General features: G+C 51.9%; 2 protein-coding genes and 1 long non-coding RNA gene across 4 annotated transcripts in view; 1 reads left to right on the top strand and 2 right to left on the bottom strand.

The window, feature by feature from the left end:
• LOC122696246 (short transient receptor potential channel 2) lies at positions 1-17,439 on the bottom strand. 2 transcript variants are annotated; one of them, XM_043905962.1, is made up of 13 exons: positions 17,204-17,439; positions 14,324-15,031; positions 12,588-12,800; positions 11,334-11,498; positions 10,039-10,213; positions 6,775-6,975; positions 6,513-6,675; positions 5,205-5,297; positions 3,988-4,180; positions 3,287-3,414; positions 3,087-3,165; positions 1,433-1,562; positions 1-537 (listed from the first exon to the last, which is right to left on the bottom strand). In XM_043905962.1, the coding sequence occupies exons 1-13, from the start codon at positions 17,216-17,218 to the stop codon at positions 146-148; spliced, it is 2,655 nt and encodes an 884-aa protein (XP_043761897.1). In that variant the 5' UTR covers positions 17,219-17,439; the 3' UTR covers positions 1-145. The 2 variants fall into 2 exon arrangements, with proteins under 2 accessions (XP_043761897.1, XP_043761907.1); XM_043905972.1 differs by lacking the exon at positions 3,087-3,165 and having other exon boundaries at positions 404-537.
• Positions 17,439-19,475, bottom strand: part of XNDC1N (XRCC1 N-terminal domain containing 1, N-terminal like) — a 16,098-nt gene continuing 14,061 nt past the window's right edge. Inside the window, exons 8-9 of the mRNA XM_043905983.1 lie at positions 19,162-19,289; positions 17,439-18,445 (exon numbers count right to left, since the gene is read on the bottom strand). Of these exons, the coding sequence (XP_043761918.1) occupies positions 18,216-18,445; positions 19,162-19,289 (358 nt within the window). The 3' untranslated portion in view covers positions 17,439-18,215. The remainder of the gene's footprint in view (positions 18,446-19,161; positions 19,290-19,475) is intronic.
• LOC122696263 overlaps positions 18,393-19,475 on the top strand; it is a 15,091-nt gene continuing 14,008 nt past the window's right edge. The window contains exon 1 of the long non-coding RNA XR_006341720.1: positions 18,393-18,469. This is a non-coding gene — a long non-coding RNA (uncharacterized LOC122696263). The remainder of the gene's footprint in view (positions 18,470-19,475) is intronic.

Here is a 19,475-nt window from a genome sequence, read left to right on the forward strand (position 1 = left end):
TTCTCACACAGTCTGGAGACATCTGAGCTCCAGATCAGAGGCTTTATTGAGGCAAGGAAAGCAGCAGTGGCTCCTATGAAGTGACCCCCGCCCTCAGCTATCTAGGCTGCTCCAGTCACAAGAGAAGAAGGGACCTCCCCCAGCATCAGGTCCCCTCCTCGGCCCCCAGGTCTGCCTCCTGGGGCAGGTCCCTGGCCCCCTCTGATTCTTGCTCCCTGTGCACTAACACGTGAGCTGGGGAGGAGGGGGCAGACTCCCCAGAAGCTGGAGCCTGAGCCCCTCCAGCATCCGGAGGCCCAGTTTCTGAAGACCCCTGGGTCCCCACCATCGCTGGCACTGTCAGCTCCGGGGTCTCAGGGATGGGGGGCCCCAGGTTCTGGAAGCTGTCGCGCACTCGGGTGATGTAGCGACTGAGGATGCTGGCTCCTCCGGGCGGCCGGCGTGGCCCTGCCTCCACCACAGCCCGCTGCACACCGGCTACCTCACTTTGCAGTCGAGACACCATCTTGGTCAGCTCTGTCAGTCTGTTGCCCAGGTCTGGGGGGTGGGAGTAGAGATGGGGGGGGTCTCTCAGAAGGCGAGTCTGCCCTGGTCCATCTCTACCCTCAACAGGGGAGGGTATGCCGGAGGATCCTGAAGCAGGAGAACTGGAGGAAGTGAGGGATTGGCACTGGGTTTGGGCCAGGTTAGCAGGCTCCGTCAGGGGTAGATGAATCAGCAGAGCTGGGGTGGTGATGGGTTTAGAAGATAGCAAAATGAAGGTCTCATGGACCAGAGAGGGGTCAGGAGCCATAGGGATGAGGATTGTCTATGGGTAGATATATGTATATCTGCCCTGTCCTCCTCTTCCCCATTTACATCTATGCTGCTCACATCCACCCTCAGGGCCGAGTGCAGACCCAACCCTCTCTCTCTCTCCAGCTTCTGGTACTCCAGCCTTCTGCCTTCCCATGAGCCTCTCACAGTGATAGGCTCTTCCTCTCCTTTGAGCTCCCACTGCAATTTGTTTCTCTTTTTTAAAGCACTTCCTGACTAGGGAGATGGTTTCTCTTCCTCACCAAACTGAAAGCTTCCCATGTGTCCCTACTGGGAACAAGGGGGCATAGTAATGAACTCTGATTGAATGAATGAATGAATGATGAATAAAGTGAAAGAGTGAATGCGTAAGGGAGCAGTTGAGAGAATAAATGAACACATTAATGAAGATGGGAACAAAGGGATAAATGAAGGGAGTGGGATAAATGTCTGAATGGGGGGTGGGCCTGGGGGTTATTGAGTGCAAGGGCACACATTCTCTCTGCAAGTTGTGGCTTCCAAGGGCGGGTCAGAGGGGGCCACAGAGAGAACTGCTGGCTAGACGAGAGGTATGAGGCTGGGTGTTCCAGATGAGCAAGGGACAGGAATGGGGAAGGCTTGGAAGTGAGCAGCTAACCTTTCCGACGAGTCTCCTCAAACTCCCGCTGGGCAGTCTCTATGTAGCGTTGCACCAGGGCCTTGATGACACGAAGCCGGTAGGATCCACGCTCTCCCTCCCCATGCCTTGCCCCTGCCCCAGGATTTGCCTGGGATGGGAAGACAGGAGGGTAAGAGGGATTCTTCACCCCCAGCCTTTCTCTCCTCACTGCAACCTCCCCCAGGCAATGAAGGATGGAGGCACAGTCTGTGCAGAGTTGTCTGTCCCTGAAGGTCACACATCCAGACCTTCGTGTAGGTCTGGCAGGTAGTCTGGATGGAGGTCACACACTGTGGAATGACTGAGTGCAACAGAACCAGGGAGGGAGGTGGGTGAGGGTTAGGAGAGGAAGAGGAGGAAGAGGGGAGTGGGCAAGGAGAAAAGCTGAGCAGGACAGAGTTGAGCTCTCGTGCCACCAACCCATCCTTGGTTTTTTTGAGCTGAGTCAGGGCAGGTTAACCTTGTCCTTCAGATTCCTCAGAGGGGAGACTAGAGGATATGGGGATGCATCTGCATGGACTAGCTCATGCAAAGGAAATGGAAACCATCGTGCAGGTTAAAGTGATTGGTTCTGGGTCCAGTTTCAGGCCTCAGGACAGAACCAGGAAGGCAAGTCAGGCCTTTGGGGCAGATAATACAGAGAAGGAGCAGAGGTGAAGATGGCAAAATGCTGGGCTTGGAAAACAGGCTGAAATCTCAGCTTGGTCATTTTGCCTCTGTGAGCCTTGAGCCAAGCTGCTCAGCTTCTTCAGGCTGAACATCTCCAGACTAAATATGGAGATGGGGGGTTTCCCTGATGGTCCAGTGGTTAATAATCTGCCTTGCAATGCAGGGGATACTGGTACGACCCCTGGTCAGGAAAGATCCTACATGCCGTTTCTTTTTGCTGCTCTAGACTGTCAGCACTTCAGGGGTCCACCATCCTGCATATCTTTATTTTCAGTATAGGTGTGCTTAGGTAAGTATTTATTAAACAAACTATTGACCAATCAGATAAGGGAAGGCCTACTTCATCAGGGGATCCAGGGGCCTCTGAGCCTCAGCGCTGGCCTGTGGCTTCACAGAGCTGAACTTAGAGAGACCTTGCCTTAGAGAGACCCTCAGGTGACATGTTTTAAGGGGAACAGATGGGACCCCCTGCAATAATGCTATCTGAATTAGGAGGGGTCCCAAGCCAAGCCAGACTGAGTTAGGGAGCAGATAAGCAGAGGTAAGTTAGTCCCCTGGAGGCCTGCCCTCCTCTCTCAGGTCTCAGTCACCTTCGAATTTCCCAGTGTGTGGGGCATTCTTCCCTTAGCTCCTAAATGTTTTACTGTGGAAAACATTCAATAGTTTCTTGGCTTGGTTTAGGGCAAAAAGTTTTGCCTGGAGCTTGCAGGGTATTGGTGGCTTGGGAGGAGGGTGGCATGGACTTCCTTTTAAACTGGATGGTATAGGATTGGAGATTTAGGGAATAGCCAGAGACAGGCAGAGGGAAAGGCCACAGGAGAGAGAAGGAACTGGGAGCAGGCTTTCTGCAAACATATCTGGGAAGACAGACGAGCCAGGGGTGTTCAGACAAACAAATGGTACAGAGAGTGCAGCTAAAAGCCTGATGTGAGGAAGACTCACAACAAGCACATGTGATACTCACAAAGGTGGGAATTGGGGGATAGTCTGGCTTCTTGGTTTTGCAGCAGAATTGGCAACAGCAAATGAAGCGGAAAACTCTCCTGAGACATTGAGATGGTGGGAAGGGGTTAGTCAGAGGAAAGGGTCCAGGGAGATGGGGCGGGAGCGGGGTGGGAGTGCTGAGTGCTGGGGGTTTGGGAGTGAGGGCCCTGAAGTCCTCACCTGAGCAGGTAGAAGATGGCCTTGGGGGAGGGCAGGATGTTGAAGGGCACGGGCAGTGTCAGGCCCTCTCGGAAGTAGGACAGGTAGAGCTTTGAGCGAGCAAACTTCCATTCCACGTCAGCAGCGTCCTGAGGGCCAGGAGGCGAGTGCTCAGCAAGGACCACTTTGGTGCCTAGCCCTCCTGCCCCCTCAGTCTGCCCCATTTTCCGCCCAGTCCTCTGGTCTCTCATCTCCTGTGTGCCCACCACTTTCTTCTCCCCACTCTTGTCTCCATCCTCACCTGCCATCCACATCTCCCCTGTTTGCAACCCCCTTCCTGCTTCCTCCCCATCATCTTGCCTTCTTCTGACATTCAATTCCTGCCAGCCTTTTCTCCAGCCCACAAACCCTAACTCATCCATCTCCTTCCCTCTCACTTCTCATGTTTCCACCTACTTTTCCACAACACACACTTTCTTCCAGCCCTAATGTGGAATGAGCGCTAGTCTTGTGTCTGATAAAAACAATAACACCATCAAGACCCTCAATCTACAGACGAGGAAATGGAAGGCTTGAGAGGAAAACTTGTACCCAGTATCAAAACACGGCAGTAGTGGTGACAGAGCAGGAACCCAAATCTCTTGACTCCTTGCATCCTGTTCCTTTCCTTCCCTTTCTCTCTTCTTCCCTCTGGCCTGAGCTGCTTCCCTCAGATCACTTACCTCAATCTTCTGGAATGAGTTGGTGATCATGGCAATGAGCATGTTGAGCAGCACAATCACCATGACGATGGTAAAGATGCCATAGAGGGCCCGGCCCACGAATTCCGGCACCAGAAACTGAGGCATGTCCACCACACTGTGCTCCTCCATGCCAAACATTGTCCAGAACAGAAACTGGAAGGTCTCATTGAAACTGGCACAGTGGGCCAAAGGGTAGGATGTGAGGGGTGGGAGATGAGCCTGGGGGCCACCCAGACTCACTCCTCCTCACCCTTCTCACCCTGGGGACCCAGCCAAAGGCGCTCTGCTTACATGAAGTCCTTTGGACTGCTTGCTGTTTCTGAGCCAGAATTTACTGAGCACACAGCAGTACTGGGAACAGGTGCTAAGGATGCAGCCGTGAACAAGACAAGCAGAGTCCCTGTATTCAGGGACTTTATGTTCTGGGTGGAGATGGGGGTGAGATGGACACTATACCTCTTCCATCCTCCACACTGCATTCAGTGTGTTCTTTCTCAATGCTGAGTTGATGTCTGGACTTCTGTTTGTCAAACTTTAAATGCTCCTAACTACTCTCAGTCCAGATGTCTATTATGCAACCTACCTGAGGTTTTTAGCAAAAATACTTTTACTTAGCTGTCACCCATCAAAGAGCAGGAGGACTCAGCCTGTTTGTGCTACTGTGGAGTGACTGATCCCATCAGGGTCCTTGAAGGGGGTTGGAAGGAGTAGTTCCTGTCCCTAGCACTAAGATTCATGCTTTAAACCATGTCAGCAAAGTTTTTCAACATCCAGAAGCCAGAATGTGAACAAGGATTCTTGGGAAAAAGGGTTGGTCTGAATAAAGCCTCCATTTACTTTGAGAAAGCTTTGACAAGCATCCATAGATCCAACTACAAGTCCTTCAGCATCATTAATAAAACCATCATGTAGTTGCACTCATGAATTCATGATTGAATGATTGCTTGGGAGGCCACTTGGAGCTCTCTGGCCTGGGAAAGGCAGGGTAAGGCAGGTTTCTTGGCAGGCCCTTCATGAGTTCCATGACCTGGCCCCTCTACTCTCTCCTGCTTCCTCTCTCAAAATCCCCTCCATGTGCCAGCCATGGAGGAAGTCTTGCTATTCCCCAAACATACCTCCTTGCTTAGGTACATGTCCCCCTTCTGCCCAGAATGCCCAGACTCCCACCTGCCTGGCCCGCCTCCACCCCAGCATACTTGCCCAGCCGCTCAGTCTCCTGGTAAGGCACATAGATGTTGTTGAGGCCACAGAGGAAGGCGGTCAGGATGATCATGAGGATGAACATGAACCTGGCCAGGGGCGGGATGGGGAAGGGTCAGAACAGGTCTCTACCCTGGGAGAAGTCAGGCTCTAGGAAGAGGGATGGGGGTGATGGCTCCTAGGCTCAGCCTCTACTTGACAAGGATTCAGTTATTAAGAAGAGAGAAATTAGGAGGGTGGGAAATAAGAAGTGGTTTAAAGGGTGTTGAAACAGAAACTCTCCCTCCAGAATAGAAGTTTCTGGGTTGAAACAGTCAAAGTTGAGGATGATCCGGGTTCCCAGGGAGGGACTGAGATGCTGAGATGTGGTACAGGGATGGGGGAGAGTCACAGAGTCCTACTGGACAGGATTTCTCACCAGCAGAGTTAAAGCCATGTGTGAGTTGAGTTGGCTTGCTGCAGGGAGGGATGGAAGCTGAGCTGAGCTGAAGATGTTCACAGACATAACGAAGGTTTTTTCCCACCAAGGGCACCCACTCCCATCCTACCTCAGGCAGGGGATTTCCAGGGAAGCCGGCATTAACTATGGGTTCTGATTAGGGTGAAAGGCCAGGTATGCTGCAAATGATTAGATGATAATTATCAAGACGACCAGATAATTCCATAAGTTCCAAGAGCAGTTGTATAAGGGGAACCATCCAAAGGGACCCCTGAGTCAGTGTCTCACCTCAAAAATGGGGAAATGGAGCCCCAGGTTGGCCATGGAGACAGCAACAGAACTGGCATGCCAACCAAGGGCTTTTTCTGCATTTGGTGGTTCTTGATCTTTGGAGTCATAGGTCTCTTTGAGAATTAGATGAAAGTTATAGACCCTCTCCGGCTTCCCAGGTGGCCCTTGTGGTAAACAGCCTGCTTGCCAATGCAGACTTAAGAGACACAGGTTTAATCCCTGGGTTGGGAAGATCCGTTGGAGAAGGACATGGCAACCCACTCCAGTATTCTTGCCTGGAGAACCCCATGGACAGAGGAGCCTGGTGGGCTATGGTTCATAGGGTGGCAAAGAGTTGGACAGCTGAAGCAACTTAGCATGCATGTAGCACGTGTAGACCCTCTCTGCAGAGAAATGTATCTTGACATTTACATTCCCACATTTTCCTATAGCTCCAGGGTTTCCAAGGTCTTTGGACCCTGTACAAGGAACCCAGGTTAAGAACCCCTGTGCTAACTAGAGCTGGGGAACTTCAGAAGGAGGTCAGATGGGGTCCTTCGGAGGGGAGGATGCTCAGAGCAGAGGCAGTACACACCGGATCATGTCGTCAATCATCCTGCCCATGGAAATCTGCAGGGTGCCCAGCGACTCATGGGCTGGCAGGATGTAGGCCAGGCGGGTGAAGCTGAGCATGCTGGTGACAGCGAAGAGCACCTCAGCCAGGAACTGGGGGTCCTCCGTGCGCCACTCGCTCCGCTCTGTGCCAGGGGGAATGGGGGGGCGGGGGAGGCGCTGAGGCCGAGAGCCAAGGAAGAGAGGGGGCTGGGGGATTCAGGGCTGCGCTAGGGGGCACTCACCAGCCGAGGTGAAGTAGTGGCAGGCAGCCCCGTCGGGGGCATCCTGGCAGTGCTTGTGTGCAAGCCCGGCCAGGAGGAGGCGCAGCGTGAAGGCCGCCAGGTACAGGGAGAGGATGACCATATCCAGGAAGTTCCACCAGTCCAGGAGGTAACTGCGCAGGCCCTCGATCCACACTTCCTTACACTCAAACCACAGGAAGCCTGAAGGAGGCGGCAGGGCACCAGCACCGGCTGAGACACCGCCTGCATCCAGGTCAGAGCTGTGTGTGTGGGTGTGGTTGGTGGGGGGAACCTCTCCACCGGGTAAGGGGGAACTAAAATATCCCAGGCATGAAAGTGATAAAATGTAGGCATTTAGTCTGCTTCAATGTCACAAAGATCTTCTATGGAAATAAAGAGAACTCCTGGCTGATGCAGACTTGGCGGCAGTGGGGCCAGTTTCAGTGATCTGGTCAGCTGATAAACTCAGAAAGTAACACCTGGAGAGGCTGGTTATTGCGAGGGGATGATTAAATCTGGGTCTCCCTGCCCTCCACCAAATACACACTGACAAATATTTAGAGAATATTGATTTGAAGGGGCTCCAAATTATCAACTTGCTCATGATCAGCCCAGGGCCCAGGGCCAGGCCTGGGGAGGGAGGGTCTTGAGAGCTGGACCCCGTTAGACAGGAGACCCTGCCATGTCATGCCCTTCTCCACTCCCTGGATACAAGCACGTGCTTTTTCACTCATGGTTCTGTCCACACCTAGAAAGCCCTTCCACACCTTTTAGAAGGCGGGCTCACCTTTGCAACCCAGGACAAATCTCACCTCCTCTCTGAAGCCTTCTCTAACCAGGAGCAGTGTGTTCTCACAGCTCTTTTCAGATCTCTGTGATGCTGTTGCCATGGAGTACTGCAAGGTATCTCTTCCTGGGTCTGTTCCCCTCCCCTCCCTGAACTTGGAACCCCTCAAGGGCAGGGACTGTGGTCTATTCACCTCCTTGTCCACGGTGCCCAGAACAAGGCCCACCAATCACTATTGAATAAACACTGATTAAGCTCCTACCATGTGCCAGTGGGATCCTGTGGTGAAGACACAGGCCTCCCCGGGCTCATGATCTAGTGAGGGAGGTGGGCAAGTAGCCAAGTCATTATAGACCAGCGTGGTCAGTGCTAAGGTGAAGGAGAGCAGGGGAACAGAGGCTGTCTTTGGAGTGTTTAGGAACTGATCCTCACCCTGATTTGGGAACCAGGGAAAGCGTCACGTCTCACAGAGAGTGATGTTTGAGCTAAGACCAGATAGAGGAGTGGAAGCTGGGGCAGCATGAAAGGCGAGGGGGCTGTGGGGAAAGAGAACTCCCATGGGCCTGGAGACAAGTGGTGGGAACTGAGTCCATTTCCATGGCAGCAGAGCACCTTGTGAAGGTGGGATCCATGCTCAGTGATGTATGTTGAATGGGTGGATGGAACCCTATTTATTTAAAATATCTTTATTTGGCTGTGCAGGGTCTTAGTTGCAGCATGCCAGATCCTCAATCTTTGTTACAGCATGTGGGATCTGTAACTGTGGCATGCAGAATCTTTTTAAAATGTGGTGTGTGGGATCTAGTTCCCTAACCAGGGATTGAACCCTGGTCCCCTGTATTGAGAGTGTGGAGTCTTAACCACCAGATCACAAGAGAAGTTCCTGGATGGAATCCTAATTAATTTATCCATGTGTTCTCAGGGCTTTGCTCACAATAGAGCAGCAGCAGGTGTTCACTACATGAAGAAATGAGGAATGTTGTTCCTTAAGACTTCTTCCCCTGCAGGCAGGAACTATACTGGTTTCACCTCCACCCAATACAGGTCAATAATGATTAGTAAACAGTTGGATGGGAAACTTTTCTTCTTGGATCACTCTTATTTTCTTCTCTAGAGTTTCTTGGCCAAATTTCCTTTCGTGCCTCACTGACTGACTTGTTATAGGGTGGAGTAGCAGACTTAGTTTACTGGTGGTTTGGGAATTGCCAACTAAGCTAGAGGTAAATCAAGAGAAGATAGATGAGGAAGGGGAGCCCAGCCCAGCTGCTGAGCTGACCAGCCAAATGCTCAACAGAGCTCTGGGAATTCTTGTCAACTGCATTTGTTGAACTGTTTGAGAAAATGCAATTTTGCTATAGAAGGAAAGAACACCAATGGAATGGGTGAAACTTATGCCTTAAGCATATATAAGTTAGTTATCCAGGTGACATGTTGGACAAATAAAGCAAGTAGAACACATATGTTGGGCTTCCCAAGTGGTGCAGTGGTAAAGAAACTGCCTGCCAATGTAGGAGATGCAAGAGACGCAGGTTCAATCCCTGGGCCAGGAAGATCCCTTGGGGTAGGAAATGGCAACTCACTTCAGTATTCTTGCCTGGAAGAAAATTCCATGGACAGAGGAACCTGGTGGGCTACAGTCCATGGGGTCACAAAGAGTCAGACATGACTGAGCAACTGAGCGCATACACACACACACACACACACACAGAGAATATATGTGTGTGAACACGTAGAATATTCAGGGTCGACATTCAATATTAGTGACACTGAATATACACGAGACAGAGGAGGCCCTTAGGATTCATCTGATCTTAAATTAGCTCCTCCCTGGTAATACCCAGTGGCCTCACCAGTCCTCTGCAACAAAATTGCAAGGAAAAGTCATAGCTGCTCGCCAGGATGATTAGTAAGCTACAGTTGTCGTCAGACATACGTGCCCCTGTGTTTCTCCTACAGATCAAGTGCTGGGCCCAGGCAGCTTCTGGCTATGGTATCCTCTGCTCAAACCTCTGGTCCTTAAAACAGCACCATCGTAAGTACACCATTTGTATGTACTTATGTAATAAACTGTATGATTCAAGCATCTTAATTTGGTCTATGAGTCTTTCTGCTCCATGACCTTTGAGATAAATTGCCTGGTGGTGTACTTGCTGGCTACCGTAATACCAAGGTGATCTGCCACCTAACACCATGGACCAGTGTCTTATTTGTGAGAGGATATGAACATCCAGAGTGGGTAGTGACTAATGCCAGGATAGGGGAAGAATGGGGTACGTACTCAGGGATCTATCACAGGGTGAGATCCCTTGATTAGAGGTGAAGGGGAAACCCATGGTGAACTAGAGCCCGCAGGGGTCTGGTTACATATTCAGGGAGCATCTTCAGGGGCCAACCCGTATAGGAGGGCTCACTGTGAAGAAAAATGAGGGGGTCCCCAGGAGGGAGTCTACCACAAATAAAAGGCCCCACCCATGTACCTGCAACCCAAACCATGTGCAGTGAAGTCTCCCAGACGCTCTGGCTGCGGCCTCGGAAGGTACTCAGCTGCGTCTCCATGACCAGGGACTCTCCCAGCAGGAAGATGAGGAACCACAGGTAGGAGGCCGAGTGCAGCAGGAACTTCAGCACCGGGATCTTCAGCAGACGGCCCAGCTGCAAGGGAGGAAGGAGAACAGGCTTCTCAGAGTCCTGCTCACCCCTCTCCCCTCCCAGGAGAACTTCCGGAATGCTCAATCCTCACGTGTCTCCTCCTTTCACTCACTCATTCAGATGTTTATCAAGAATGTACTGTATATTAGGCCTTCCCCTTCCATATTGATGTTTTCCTTCACAACTATAGGAGGTGGGTATCATTATTTCCAATTTTAAGCTAGGAACTGAGGATCACAGAAGTAAAGTAACTTTCCCTGGGAGGTCCCACAGGCTCTTCGATCACAACCATATTAAAAAGTTTATCATCTTTGGATCTCAAACGTCTTCCTTTTCCTCCTGTGTCCCCATCTTAGAAAACGTCCTGACCACCCAGAACAGGAAGCTTGAAGGCATCTCTGCATCCTTTCTCCTTTCTCTCACACACTCTGACAGCCTCTCGGACTCCCACCCCTACCCCAATTCATCCTTCACACCCCTAAGAGAGAGAGCTTTCTAAAACACAAAGCTAATAGGATCTCTTACCTCATTACAATCCTCCAGGGGCTCCCAACATTGCATAAGGTTCTGTGGAACCTGGGCCCCTGCTTGCTTTCCCACCATTGGCTAATTGCTATTTGCTCTTATGCTTTAGCTACACAGAATTCCTTTCAGTCTCTCTAATGCTTTGCATTCTCCCTCCCTGGGACGTTGGATGGATGCCCTTTTCCTGCCTCCTGGAGCACTGCTTACCCTATTCCTCACCTGGTTTACAGGGTCTTGATCTTTTTTATATCCACAGTGCCAGGCATGATGTCTGGCTTGTAGTAGGGAATAGAAATATCTGAGTCCAAAAGGGCTCCCAAAGAATTTGAGGTTGGGGTGGGGGTTTCTTTAGGAGAGACTGCATATAGGACTCAGGCTTTGGAGGCAGAGAGACCTCAGTTTCAATCCCAACTCTGCTATTTCCTGTGGACAAAAGAGAATTTCTGATCCCTGTGTCTTCACTGTAAAATCCAGGTGCAATGCCTACCTTCCAGAACCACCTCAAATTACCTAAAAGGAACATTAAGGGCCCGCTCAGGGCTTGGCATAAAACAAGTGCTCAATAAATGACAATTATCATTATTTATATTCTTAGTACCCGGGACTTGGGTGCCAGCCAATAGCCAAGGCAGAGGAGGGGCATGGTGAGGAAGATGAGGAAGGCGACGAAGAGCTTCCAGATAGTGGTGCTCCCACGCCAGCCAGCCAGGTTCCCACACCAGATGGAGGACAGGACTTGCTGGCAGATGGGGTGTGCTACAAACTAAACAGAGAAGGGTATGAGTGGAAGGAGTGACCACAGGCCAGGGAAGAAGAAGAGGAGCCAGTCAGGTGCCCTGACTTCATTGTGTAGAAAGTGAACCATGTTTCTTTTCTCCCCAGGCCAGCCAGTTAAGAAGAGGCAACCCACTTGCCAAGTGACCTTGGGCAGACCCCACCCCTCTTTGGGATTTAGCTTCCTAGTCTATGAAGGAGAAACTGAGCTCAAAGAATTTTCTGGACTCTCCAGATCCCACATGGTTGAATCTAAGCCAGACAGTGGTGGGTGCAACTGGATACAGGTCCCAGAACCCTGAGGGTTCCTTGTCTTCATAGCAATGCGGGGCACCAGGCAGCATGGTCTTGAGGAAGGGAGGAGCAGGGAAGGTGGAATTTGCTGACTTGGGCAGTCATTTTAAAGGAAGGTTTCTAGTTAAGCTCCTGGTAGGCTAGGATATATGAGGGTGGGTGAGAGGGAGGAGTAAGAGGCTGGGGGACGCTAGAAAGGGAACATGTCTTTGGCTTAGGGGTGGGCATCTAATGAGATGGGGAATAATGAAATCACTTGATATTTCAGCCCTGAGAGATCTAGTCTAATTTTGCCGAATAGAGTGAGATATTGAAGTGTAACCACAGAAAAAGACCAGACCAAACCTACTCAGCAGGCCAACGGGTAAAACTCAGAAGTCTGGTCTGGTTGGGTCTCGGGACTTCCAAGGCTGGGCAGAGGTTAGGGACTTAGACTGACGGTAAGAAGGGAAGGTGGGAGACCCATAGGATCAAGGGCCTGGAGAGAAGGGTGCTCAGAATCAAGATCTAAGAGGGGTCCTGGGACTTCCCCAGTGGTCCAGTGGCTAAGACTCTGTACTCCCAATGCAGGTGACCTGGGTTCGATCCCTGGATGGGGAATTAGATCCCACATTAGTTGTGACTAAATCCTGGCACAAAGAAATAAATATAAATATTAAAAAAAAATAATGAGGGGGTCCTGAGGGCAGGGAAATGACTTGCTTAGGGCTGGATAGGGGCCATCTAGTGGGGACAGGGCGACGGGACAGGGCAGGGCGGGGGAGGCGGGCAGGGCCCAGCTGACCCGCTTCTGGTTGTAGTTGACGGCCAGTCGCAGCCTTGCCAGGTTGGGGATGCCTTCCTCAAAGGCCTGGCCCAGACCCTCGGCCTCAGGCTCAGTCTCGCTGTCCTCGCCCAGGTCATTGAGCACCGCGGTGACCTCACTCTGGTTCCGGCACATGCCCAGCAGTTCAAAGCCATAGTCCTGGCTCAGCGATTCCAGGGCAATGTACTCGGGCTGTAGGGAGAAAGTCCAGGTGTGCTGGCCATCCTGCAGGCCCAGCCCACCCTCCCGACACTGGGCCTGGGCCACTCTGTCCTGCCCTCAGCCACCACTTCCCCACAGCTGATGTCACCCTAAACCATCTATTCCTTTCTTCTCTGCCACCCCACCTGTCCTCCTGGCTATAACGAGGCACCTGCTATGTCAAATTGCTTCTCTGGTACCGCATCTATCTCATTGCTGAGTCATTTCAACACAGAACCCTCCCCCCCATCACCTGTGCTCACCCCTAGTCCTTTTCTTTCCCTTTCCCTGTTTCAATTCTGCTCCTACTCTTCATGCCTTCTTGGGTGTTTTTGCTACCTTATATGAGAACACATGCTGGCAGTTTTGGGAGCTGCAGAGTGGGCAGCTCTTGCTTCCACTTTCCCCTGCCTAGCCTTGGTCTTACTTGGGGCCCTAACACCAGAGAGAATCCAGGCTAGGATTCCAGGAGGCCCAGCACGGTCCCTCAGTTGGCAGCACGCTGGATTAGGTATGTCCCCTTTCCAAGCCTTTGTCCCTTGCCAGAGGGCTGCTCTTCCTGCTACCTGGAAGTGGGGGTCCTCATTCTCTGATCCTTTGACTCCAGAGAAGCAGCACACTCCTCCCCTGGCTCACCTGGCACAGGTCACGTCCAGCCTTAGGCCTCTGTTTTAATACCCCTGTCTGTTTCCTCACCTAATGGTAGTTGTCACCATGGGGATCAAGTCGGGCTGGCACTGAGAAGATGTCAGTGGATGAGTGATGGCTGGAACTAGACTGTGAATTCAAGGCCCCTGATCAGTCCTGGCCTCCAGGCCTTCCCTTCAGGTGTTCTGTCTGCCCAGAGCCCCTGCTCTCATCCCATGTCTCCTTTTGCTAGCTGAGAGTCTTTGCACTGAGCCCCTACATCAAATATCCTCCCTACTCCTCTTCACTTGTGTTAAACCACCTGGTCGTGTAGCCAAGTTAATCCCGCTTTTCTAAGGAGTCTGCCCTGCACACAACAGCTGTAGCCTCCTGACCTATTTTCTGGCCCTTGGAAGCCCTGTAGCACCATCCACAGAGGCCCCGAATGAAGCTGAGCCTCCGGGGGTCTTGTCCACTTCACTCTGCCCTCTTCCACCCTGTTGTGATCATGAGCTCGAGGCCCCAATACAGGATGCTCTAGATGGGACCACATAGTAGGCATTCAGAAAGGACAGGTTCTACTGAATGTCATCTCTAAGTCTGCCCAGCTGTTTTTCTGTGTTCTCCCTCCTCCATCAGACAGATGCAGGACACCCCTCGGGTTGGGTATGTGTTGCCCCCATGAAACTAGGAGCCCCTGGAGTGACAGCTGTCTGCCATTAGAAAGAATCCCCTTCAGGGCAGGATTCTGGCACTCCCCATCAGAACGGAGGTTTCCTGAGAACATCTTTCTGTTGTTTCTCTCTTCCCAGAACACCCACCAGAGGCCCGGCCACGGAAGGACAGATACAGGGCACCAAGGGCAGAAGGAGGGAGCAGAAACCAACCTTAAACTCAGGCTCCTTGCGGGCAAGGCGCCGGAGCTCGCGGCTGAGCTGGAAGGCAGCGAGCATGGCGTCCTCGCTGGCCAGCGAAAGGTGGGCGCGGCTGGCGATGCCGCGGTAGGTGTTGATGCGAGACAGGGAGAACTTGAGCAGGTCGTAGCGGCGCGCGTTGCTGCACTCGAGGCAGGCACAGGAGACAGGGTGTGGCCGTGCGATGGTGTGACCCTGGCCCATGAGCAGCTGGGCAATCTCATACAGGTCCTTCTGGCAGGCCAGGGTGAGGGGTGTGACTCCGGGGGCAAAGCGGGAGCCATCGATTGACGAGTCAAAGAAAGCCAGTGAGGAAGACCTGGTGTCCACCTTGCGGCCCTTCTCCCGTTCCAGCCGGGCCAGCAGGTGACGCACCACTGCGGGTTGGTTTGTGTCCACAGCCACCAGCAGGGCCTCGTGGATCTGGCGGAAGTCGAACTTGACATTGGCCAGCAGCACATCAGTGATGGCCTCGTGGCCCAGGCGGATGGCCAGATTGAGAGCCTCCCTCCAGGAGCGGTCCTCAGCCTCCTCCACATTCCGGGGGGGCCCGCCTGGGGCCTCGACCCCTGCCTCCAGCAGCTGCTGCACCAGGCCTATCTGTCCCTCCTGGATGGCACCCAGCAGTGGAGCAGGGAACTTCAGCTTTCTGTTCACGATCTCCATCCAATTAGGCTGAATCTGGATGAAGGAGCAGACAGGGTAGGACCTCGAGTCCCCAACCTTCTTTGCTGGGGGCTTTCCTCACCCTTCCATTTTCAAGCCCTTAATCCTCTGTACCCAGCCACCTTCATAGTCTTCCTGGTGGCTCAGATGGTAAAGAGTCTGCCTGCAATGTGGGAGACCCGAGTTCGGTCCCTGGGTGGGGAGGATCCCCTGGCGAAGGAAATGGTAACCCACTCCAGTATTCTTGCCTGGAAAATCCCATGGACAGAGGAGCCTGGGGGACTACAGTCCATGGGGTCACAAAGAGTTGGACATGACTGAGCAACTTCACTTTCATCCCAAACACAAGTTGTTTTTTTTTTTTTAAAGTACACTTAGTGTTTGGGCTTCCCAGGTAGTGCTAGTGGTCAAGAACCCGCCTGCCAACACAGGAGACAGAAGAGACGTGGGTTCCATCCCTGGGTCAGGAAGATCCTCTGGAGGACATTGCAACCCACTCCAGTATTCTTGCCTGGATAATCCCATGGACATGGAGCCTGGTGGACTACAGTTCATAGGGTCGCAAAGAGTCAGACATGACTGAAGTGACTTAGCATATAGTACTTAAGTATAGGTAGTTTTTTAAACCCTCAGAAGTATGTAACTCATTCAATTCTTAAATAACCCTGTAAGGCAGGAGCTATCACCCTACCCTGTCCCCACTTTAACAGAAGAGGGAACCAAGGTAGACTTGCCAAGCCACTTAGACAGGGTGGTCACCCAGGCAGCTTGGTTGAGGAGCTGGTGTTCCTAGCTATTCTTCTGTGGTACTTCTCAACTCAAATAAAAATTATTAGTAGTAGGTGGCTTTTGGATTTCTGGAATCTCTACTTCAAAACCTCCCAAATGTGGTAAGTAGGTAAACACTTTCCCTCTTTTAAGAAGGAAAATAACGATACTACCACTTTTATCTGTTTTACTCTGAAACTAAATTCTACATTAAATGATATATACTCTAGTATATAGTTTATATAATGTGATCATCTTGTATAATGACGATATGAATGCCCTCCCCTGCCCAGTTATGTCTGTGTAGGGAATACACTTCATGCCCATATTTTCCAGGAATTAATCGTTTTAGAAATACCCTTTCATACTGTAATAGCTTCTTGTATATTTTTGTTAAGCTGTTAGTAAACAATATCCCATTGACTGGTTTGAAATGCTGATAATATTTAGAAAATTGGTCTTGGTTGAAAAATGCATTTTTTTTTTAAGATAAGTAGCTTAAAACCACACACATTTATTCTCTTACAGTTCACGCAGTCAGAACTAAATCATATCATGAGGCTAAAGCCAAGGTGCTAGTGGGGCAGGGCGGCTCTAGGGCGGAATCCTTTTCCAGCTTCCAGAGTTACATCCCTTGCATTCCTTAGTTTATGGCCACTTCCTTCAGCTTTAAAAGCCAGTGGCATAGACTCTCACAACTCCTAAAGATATGAAGATTAAAAACATGTTCTTAAGTCACTATTTTATTGTGTGGATTCTCAGGTTAGGAAAGAGTTCTTCACACTCTTCATTCAAGTAACTCATTCAGTTCTGACAGGAGGCCCCTCCCTCAGCACAACTCCTACCTCACAGGAAGCCACACACAGTGAGGCTGATGTGGGCAGCCTGGAAAGGAGCAGATTGAAGCAGGACAGGGCTGCACTGGGAGAGGAACCCCCAGGCGGGCACACAGATCTCTCCAGGACCTGCTCCCATCTTGTTGACATCCTCTTCCAGCTGCTCCTCCCTGGTGAAGTCCCAGAGCTTCTGAGGGACAGGTCCAGACACGTCCGCACAGGAGGGTCTTTGAATTGGGTTTTTCCCAAGCCCCTGAGTGCTGACCAGGCCTCGTGGTAGGATCCCACCAGGCTCTCCTTCACCAACTCGCCAGCTCTGCCCTCTCTTGCTCTGGGCAGCACTCCCTCGAGCCCCCGGCGCTGCCGTGGCCCTCTTTCCCACCAGGCCCAGCCCTTCCTCACCGCCTGTCCTTCTGTGCCCAGGTTTGGGCCTCCAACCGCTCTCCTCCCACCCGCAGGGTGGTGTCTCCCACCTGCCGGGCAGCTACGTTGTCCCTGCCACTCCTCTGAGTCAATCTATTGTTTTAATCACAGCCAGAAATGGGACAAGGATAGGGGAAGGCAGGGAGCAGAGGCCTCTTACCGTGAGGGGGTCCATGGCTGCACCCACCTATGCTGGCGGGGACGGTGGGAGGGAACTCCGGCTCCTCTGTCTGCTCCCCCAACTGTGCCCAGCTTTCTCCTTCCTACCCCTTCCAAACTCTGCCCTCCCTCTGCCAGGCCCAGCTGCTCCCCTTCTGCCCTGTACCCTGGAGACCAGAGGAACTGGTGTTAGTGCCACACAACGAAACCTTCTGGGAAAGGAGAGAGGACACAGATGCTCAAAAATGGCAGGAATATATTTTAGAAAACCACAGGTGGAAGGGACCATAGTGACCTTCTGGTCCAACTGCCCCAATGTGCTGACGTGGCCTGGAACTCGCCCAAGGTTCCACAGCCAGCCACTCCTCAGTCTTTAGTCTGTCTGATTCCCATAAAACTCAACAGGAGGATGGGAATTTTTTTTTCTGTTACTGAGGGTTAACTCTGGACCCAAGATAAATAACTTGCTTAAAGTCACACAGCAACACTGTTACCTGATTATCCTAAGGAGGAAAGTCCCAAAGGACACTAAGAGTGCAGTTCATGGGGCACTGAAGGTCAGTCTTATACTCAAAAATCACTCACTTTCCCCAGGACACCACAGGATCTTATCTGTTGGGCGGGGCTTTTCTTTTCATTGGACCTCAGTTTTTCTCTCAAGAAAATGGGCACGAGGATACACATCACTCACTGAGGGGAAGATGTTCTGGATTGTGTCCTGAAGCCCTTGAGAGCTCACCAATTCTATCCCAGAAGTCCCAAAGAAGAGACACATGGAGCTGTCCTTGGGAGAGTAGGGCGCCATGGTGACAGAAGCCTTGACAACTGGGAGTGGGGAGCAGGCTGGGCCCAGAGGTGCCCTCAGGTGGAGAGTCCTAAGGGAATGAGTGGTGGGGAGGACAGGGGGCGGCCTGGCCTCGTCAGCCCCTCCCAACTGTCAAGAGAGCCCCTCGTCCATTTCTGTCACAGACGGTGGAGGGGGGGCCAAGGCTGCAGGACTTCATGGCTCAGGCCTAAAGGACCTCCCCGCATGTACTGGCATGTTCTTCTATTTCTCCTGCCGAGAATGGCAACTCGCAGATAGGACACTGGACCCAGGAAATGGGCGGCGAGCTCTCTGGGGAGGAAACCCACAGTACGTGTGGAGATGAAGATGGTGATGAGGTGGGAGAGGCTGGGGGAGGCGGGGAGGCCCCTCCACAAGTGGCAGCGTGCTGGGGAAGCATGTCCATGCTGAAGGAGCCTGAGGGGGAGACAAAAGGAGGAGGTAAGAACCCTGGGTCCACTCCCGGGCGGGAGGTCACCCCATGCAGCCTGAAGGGAACATCTGCTGGCAAAATGCAGCTGTTTTCACAAGAAAATTTTACTAGGGTTGAATATTTGATACCTGATGACATCCAGTCACAAGTCCACCAAACATTTTTTGAGTACGCCCCATGTGCCTGACACTGTGTGAGGCGCTGAGGGATGTAAGCCCAGACCTGTCCTCATGGACTATGGCGTCTAGGGGCAAAGGTAACTTGTGACCACAAGTAACTGTCACAAAGTACAGGGTGAGAAGTGCTAAGCCCAGGGGAATCAGAGAATGCGGCAGGAGCTCAGTGGGAGAGATTATCTGAGGTCAGAAAAGACCTGGCAAATAAGAACCACCTGAACAGAGACTTAGAGGGGAAGCAGCATTTGGTCACGGAGGAAGTTCTGAACGAAATTCTAGGTCCTCGCTGACAGTGTTACAGTTTGCTTTGTTTCACATTTCTCCCGAAGACAGAGCCGAGGTCCCTTCCTCAGCCTGGTGAACACAACCTGAGGAGGTGCTTAACACAGACTCGTACGTAACTGCAGATGACAGAGGCCAGGGGCCCAAGTTCACCTGGTTCCTGGCAGCACTCCCAGATCTCCTATTCCTCCCTCAAGGGACGCCGAGTACCCCCCAACCACCCCTGTGCCCACGCCACTCACCTGCACAAATGGGGCACCACCCACTCTCCTGGACTCTGCTGCTTCCGGCCTGGGGCCGCAGGTGTTCTCTCTGGCCTGCCTTTGCTAGCCTCCGCTGGTTTGGCCGAGAGTTTGAGTTGGATACAGGCCTGTGAGAAAGAATGGTTACAGACCAGCTGTTAGCAAGAGGCCCTCGGGGCTGAAAGGGCCTCAAACCAGGGTGAAAGGTGCAGACGAGCTGCTGTGGAGCCAGAAGCCCTGGGCTGGGGTCCTGGTTTGCTCACTTGATGTATCAGACTTGAGGGAAGTCATTTCATCTTTGAATATCTGAGAAC

This window comes from Cervus elaphus, chromosome 1 (genome assembly GCF_910594005.1).
Source record: "Cervus elaphus chromosome 1, mCerEla1.1, whole genome shotgun sequence".
Classification (NCBI taxonomy): Eukaryota; Metazoa; Chordata; class Mammalia; order Artiodactyla; family Cervidae; genus Cervus; species Cervus elaphus.

What these genes read in the sequence shown, in the direction of transcription:
- LOC122696246 (XM_043905962.1), bottom strand. An exon ending in ACTCATTCCAGAAGATTGAG is followed by an intron (nt 3,415 to 3,987) that starts GTAAGTGATCTG and finishes CCTGGCCCTCAG; the next exon opens with GACGCTGCTGACGTGGAATG. An exon ending in TGAGGAGACTCGTCGGAAAG is followed by an intron (nt 538 to 1,432) that starts GTTAGCTGCTCA and finishes CCCACCCCCCAG; the next exon opens with ACCTGGGCAACAGACTGACA.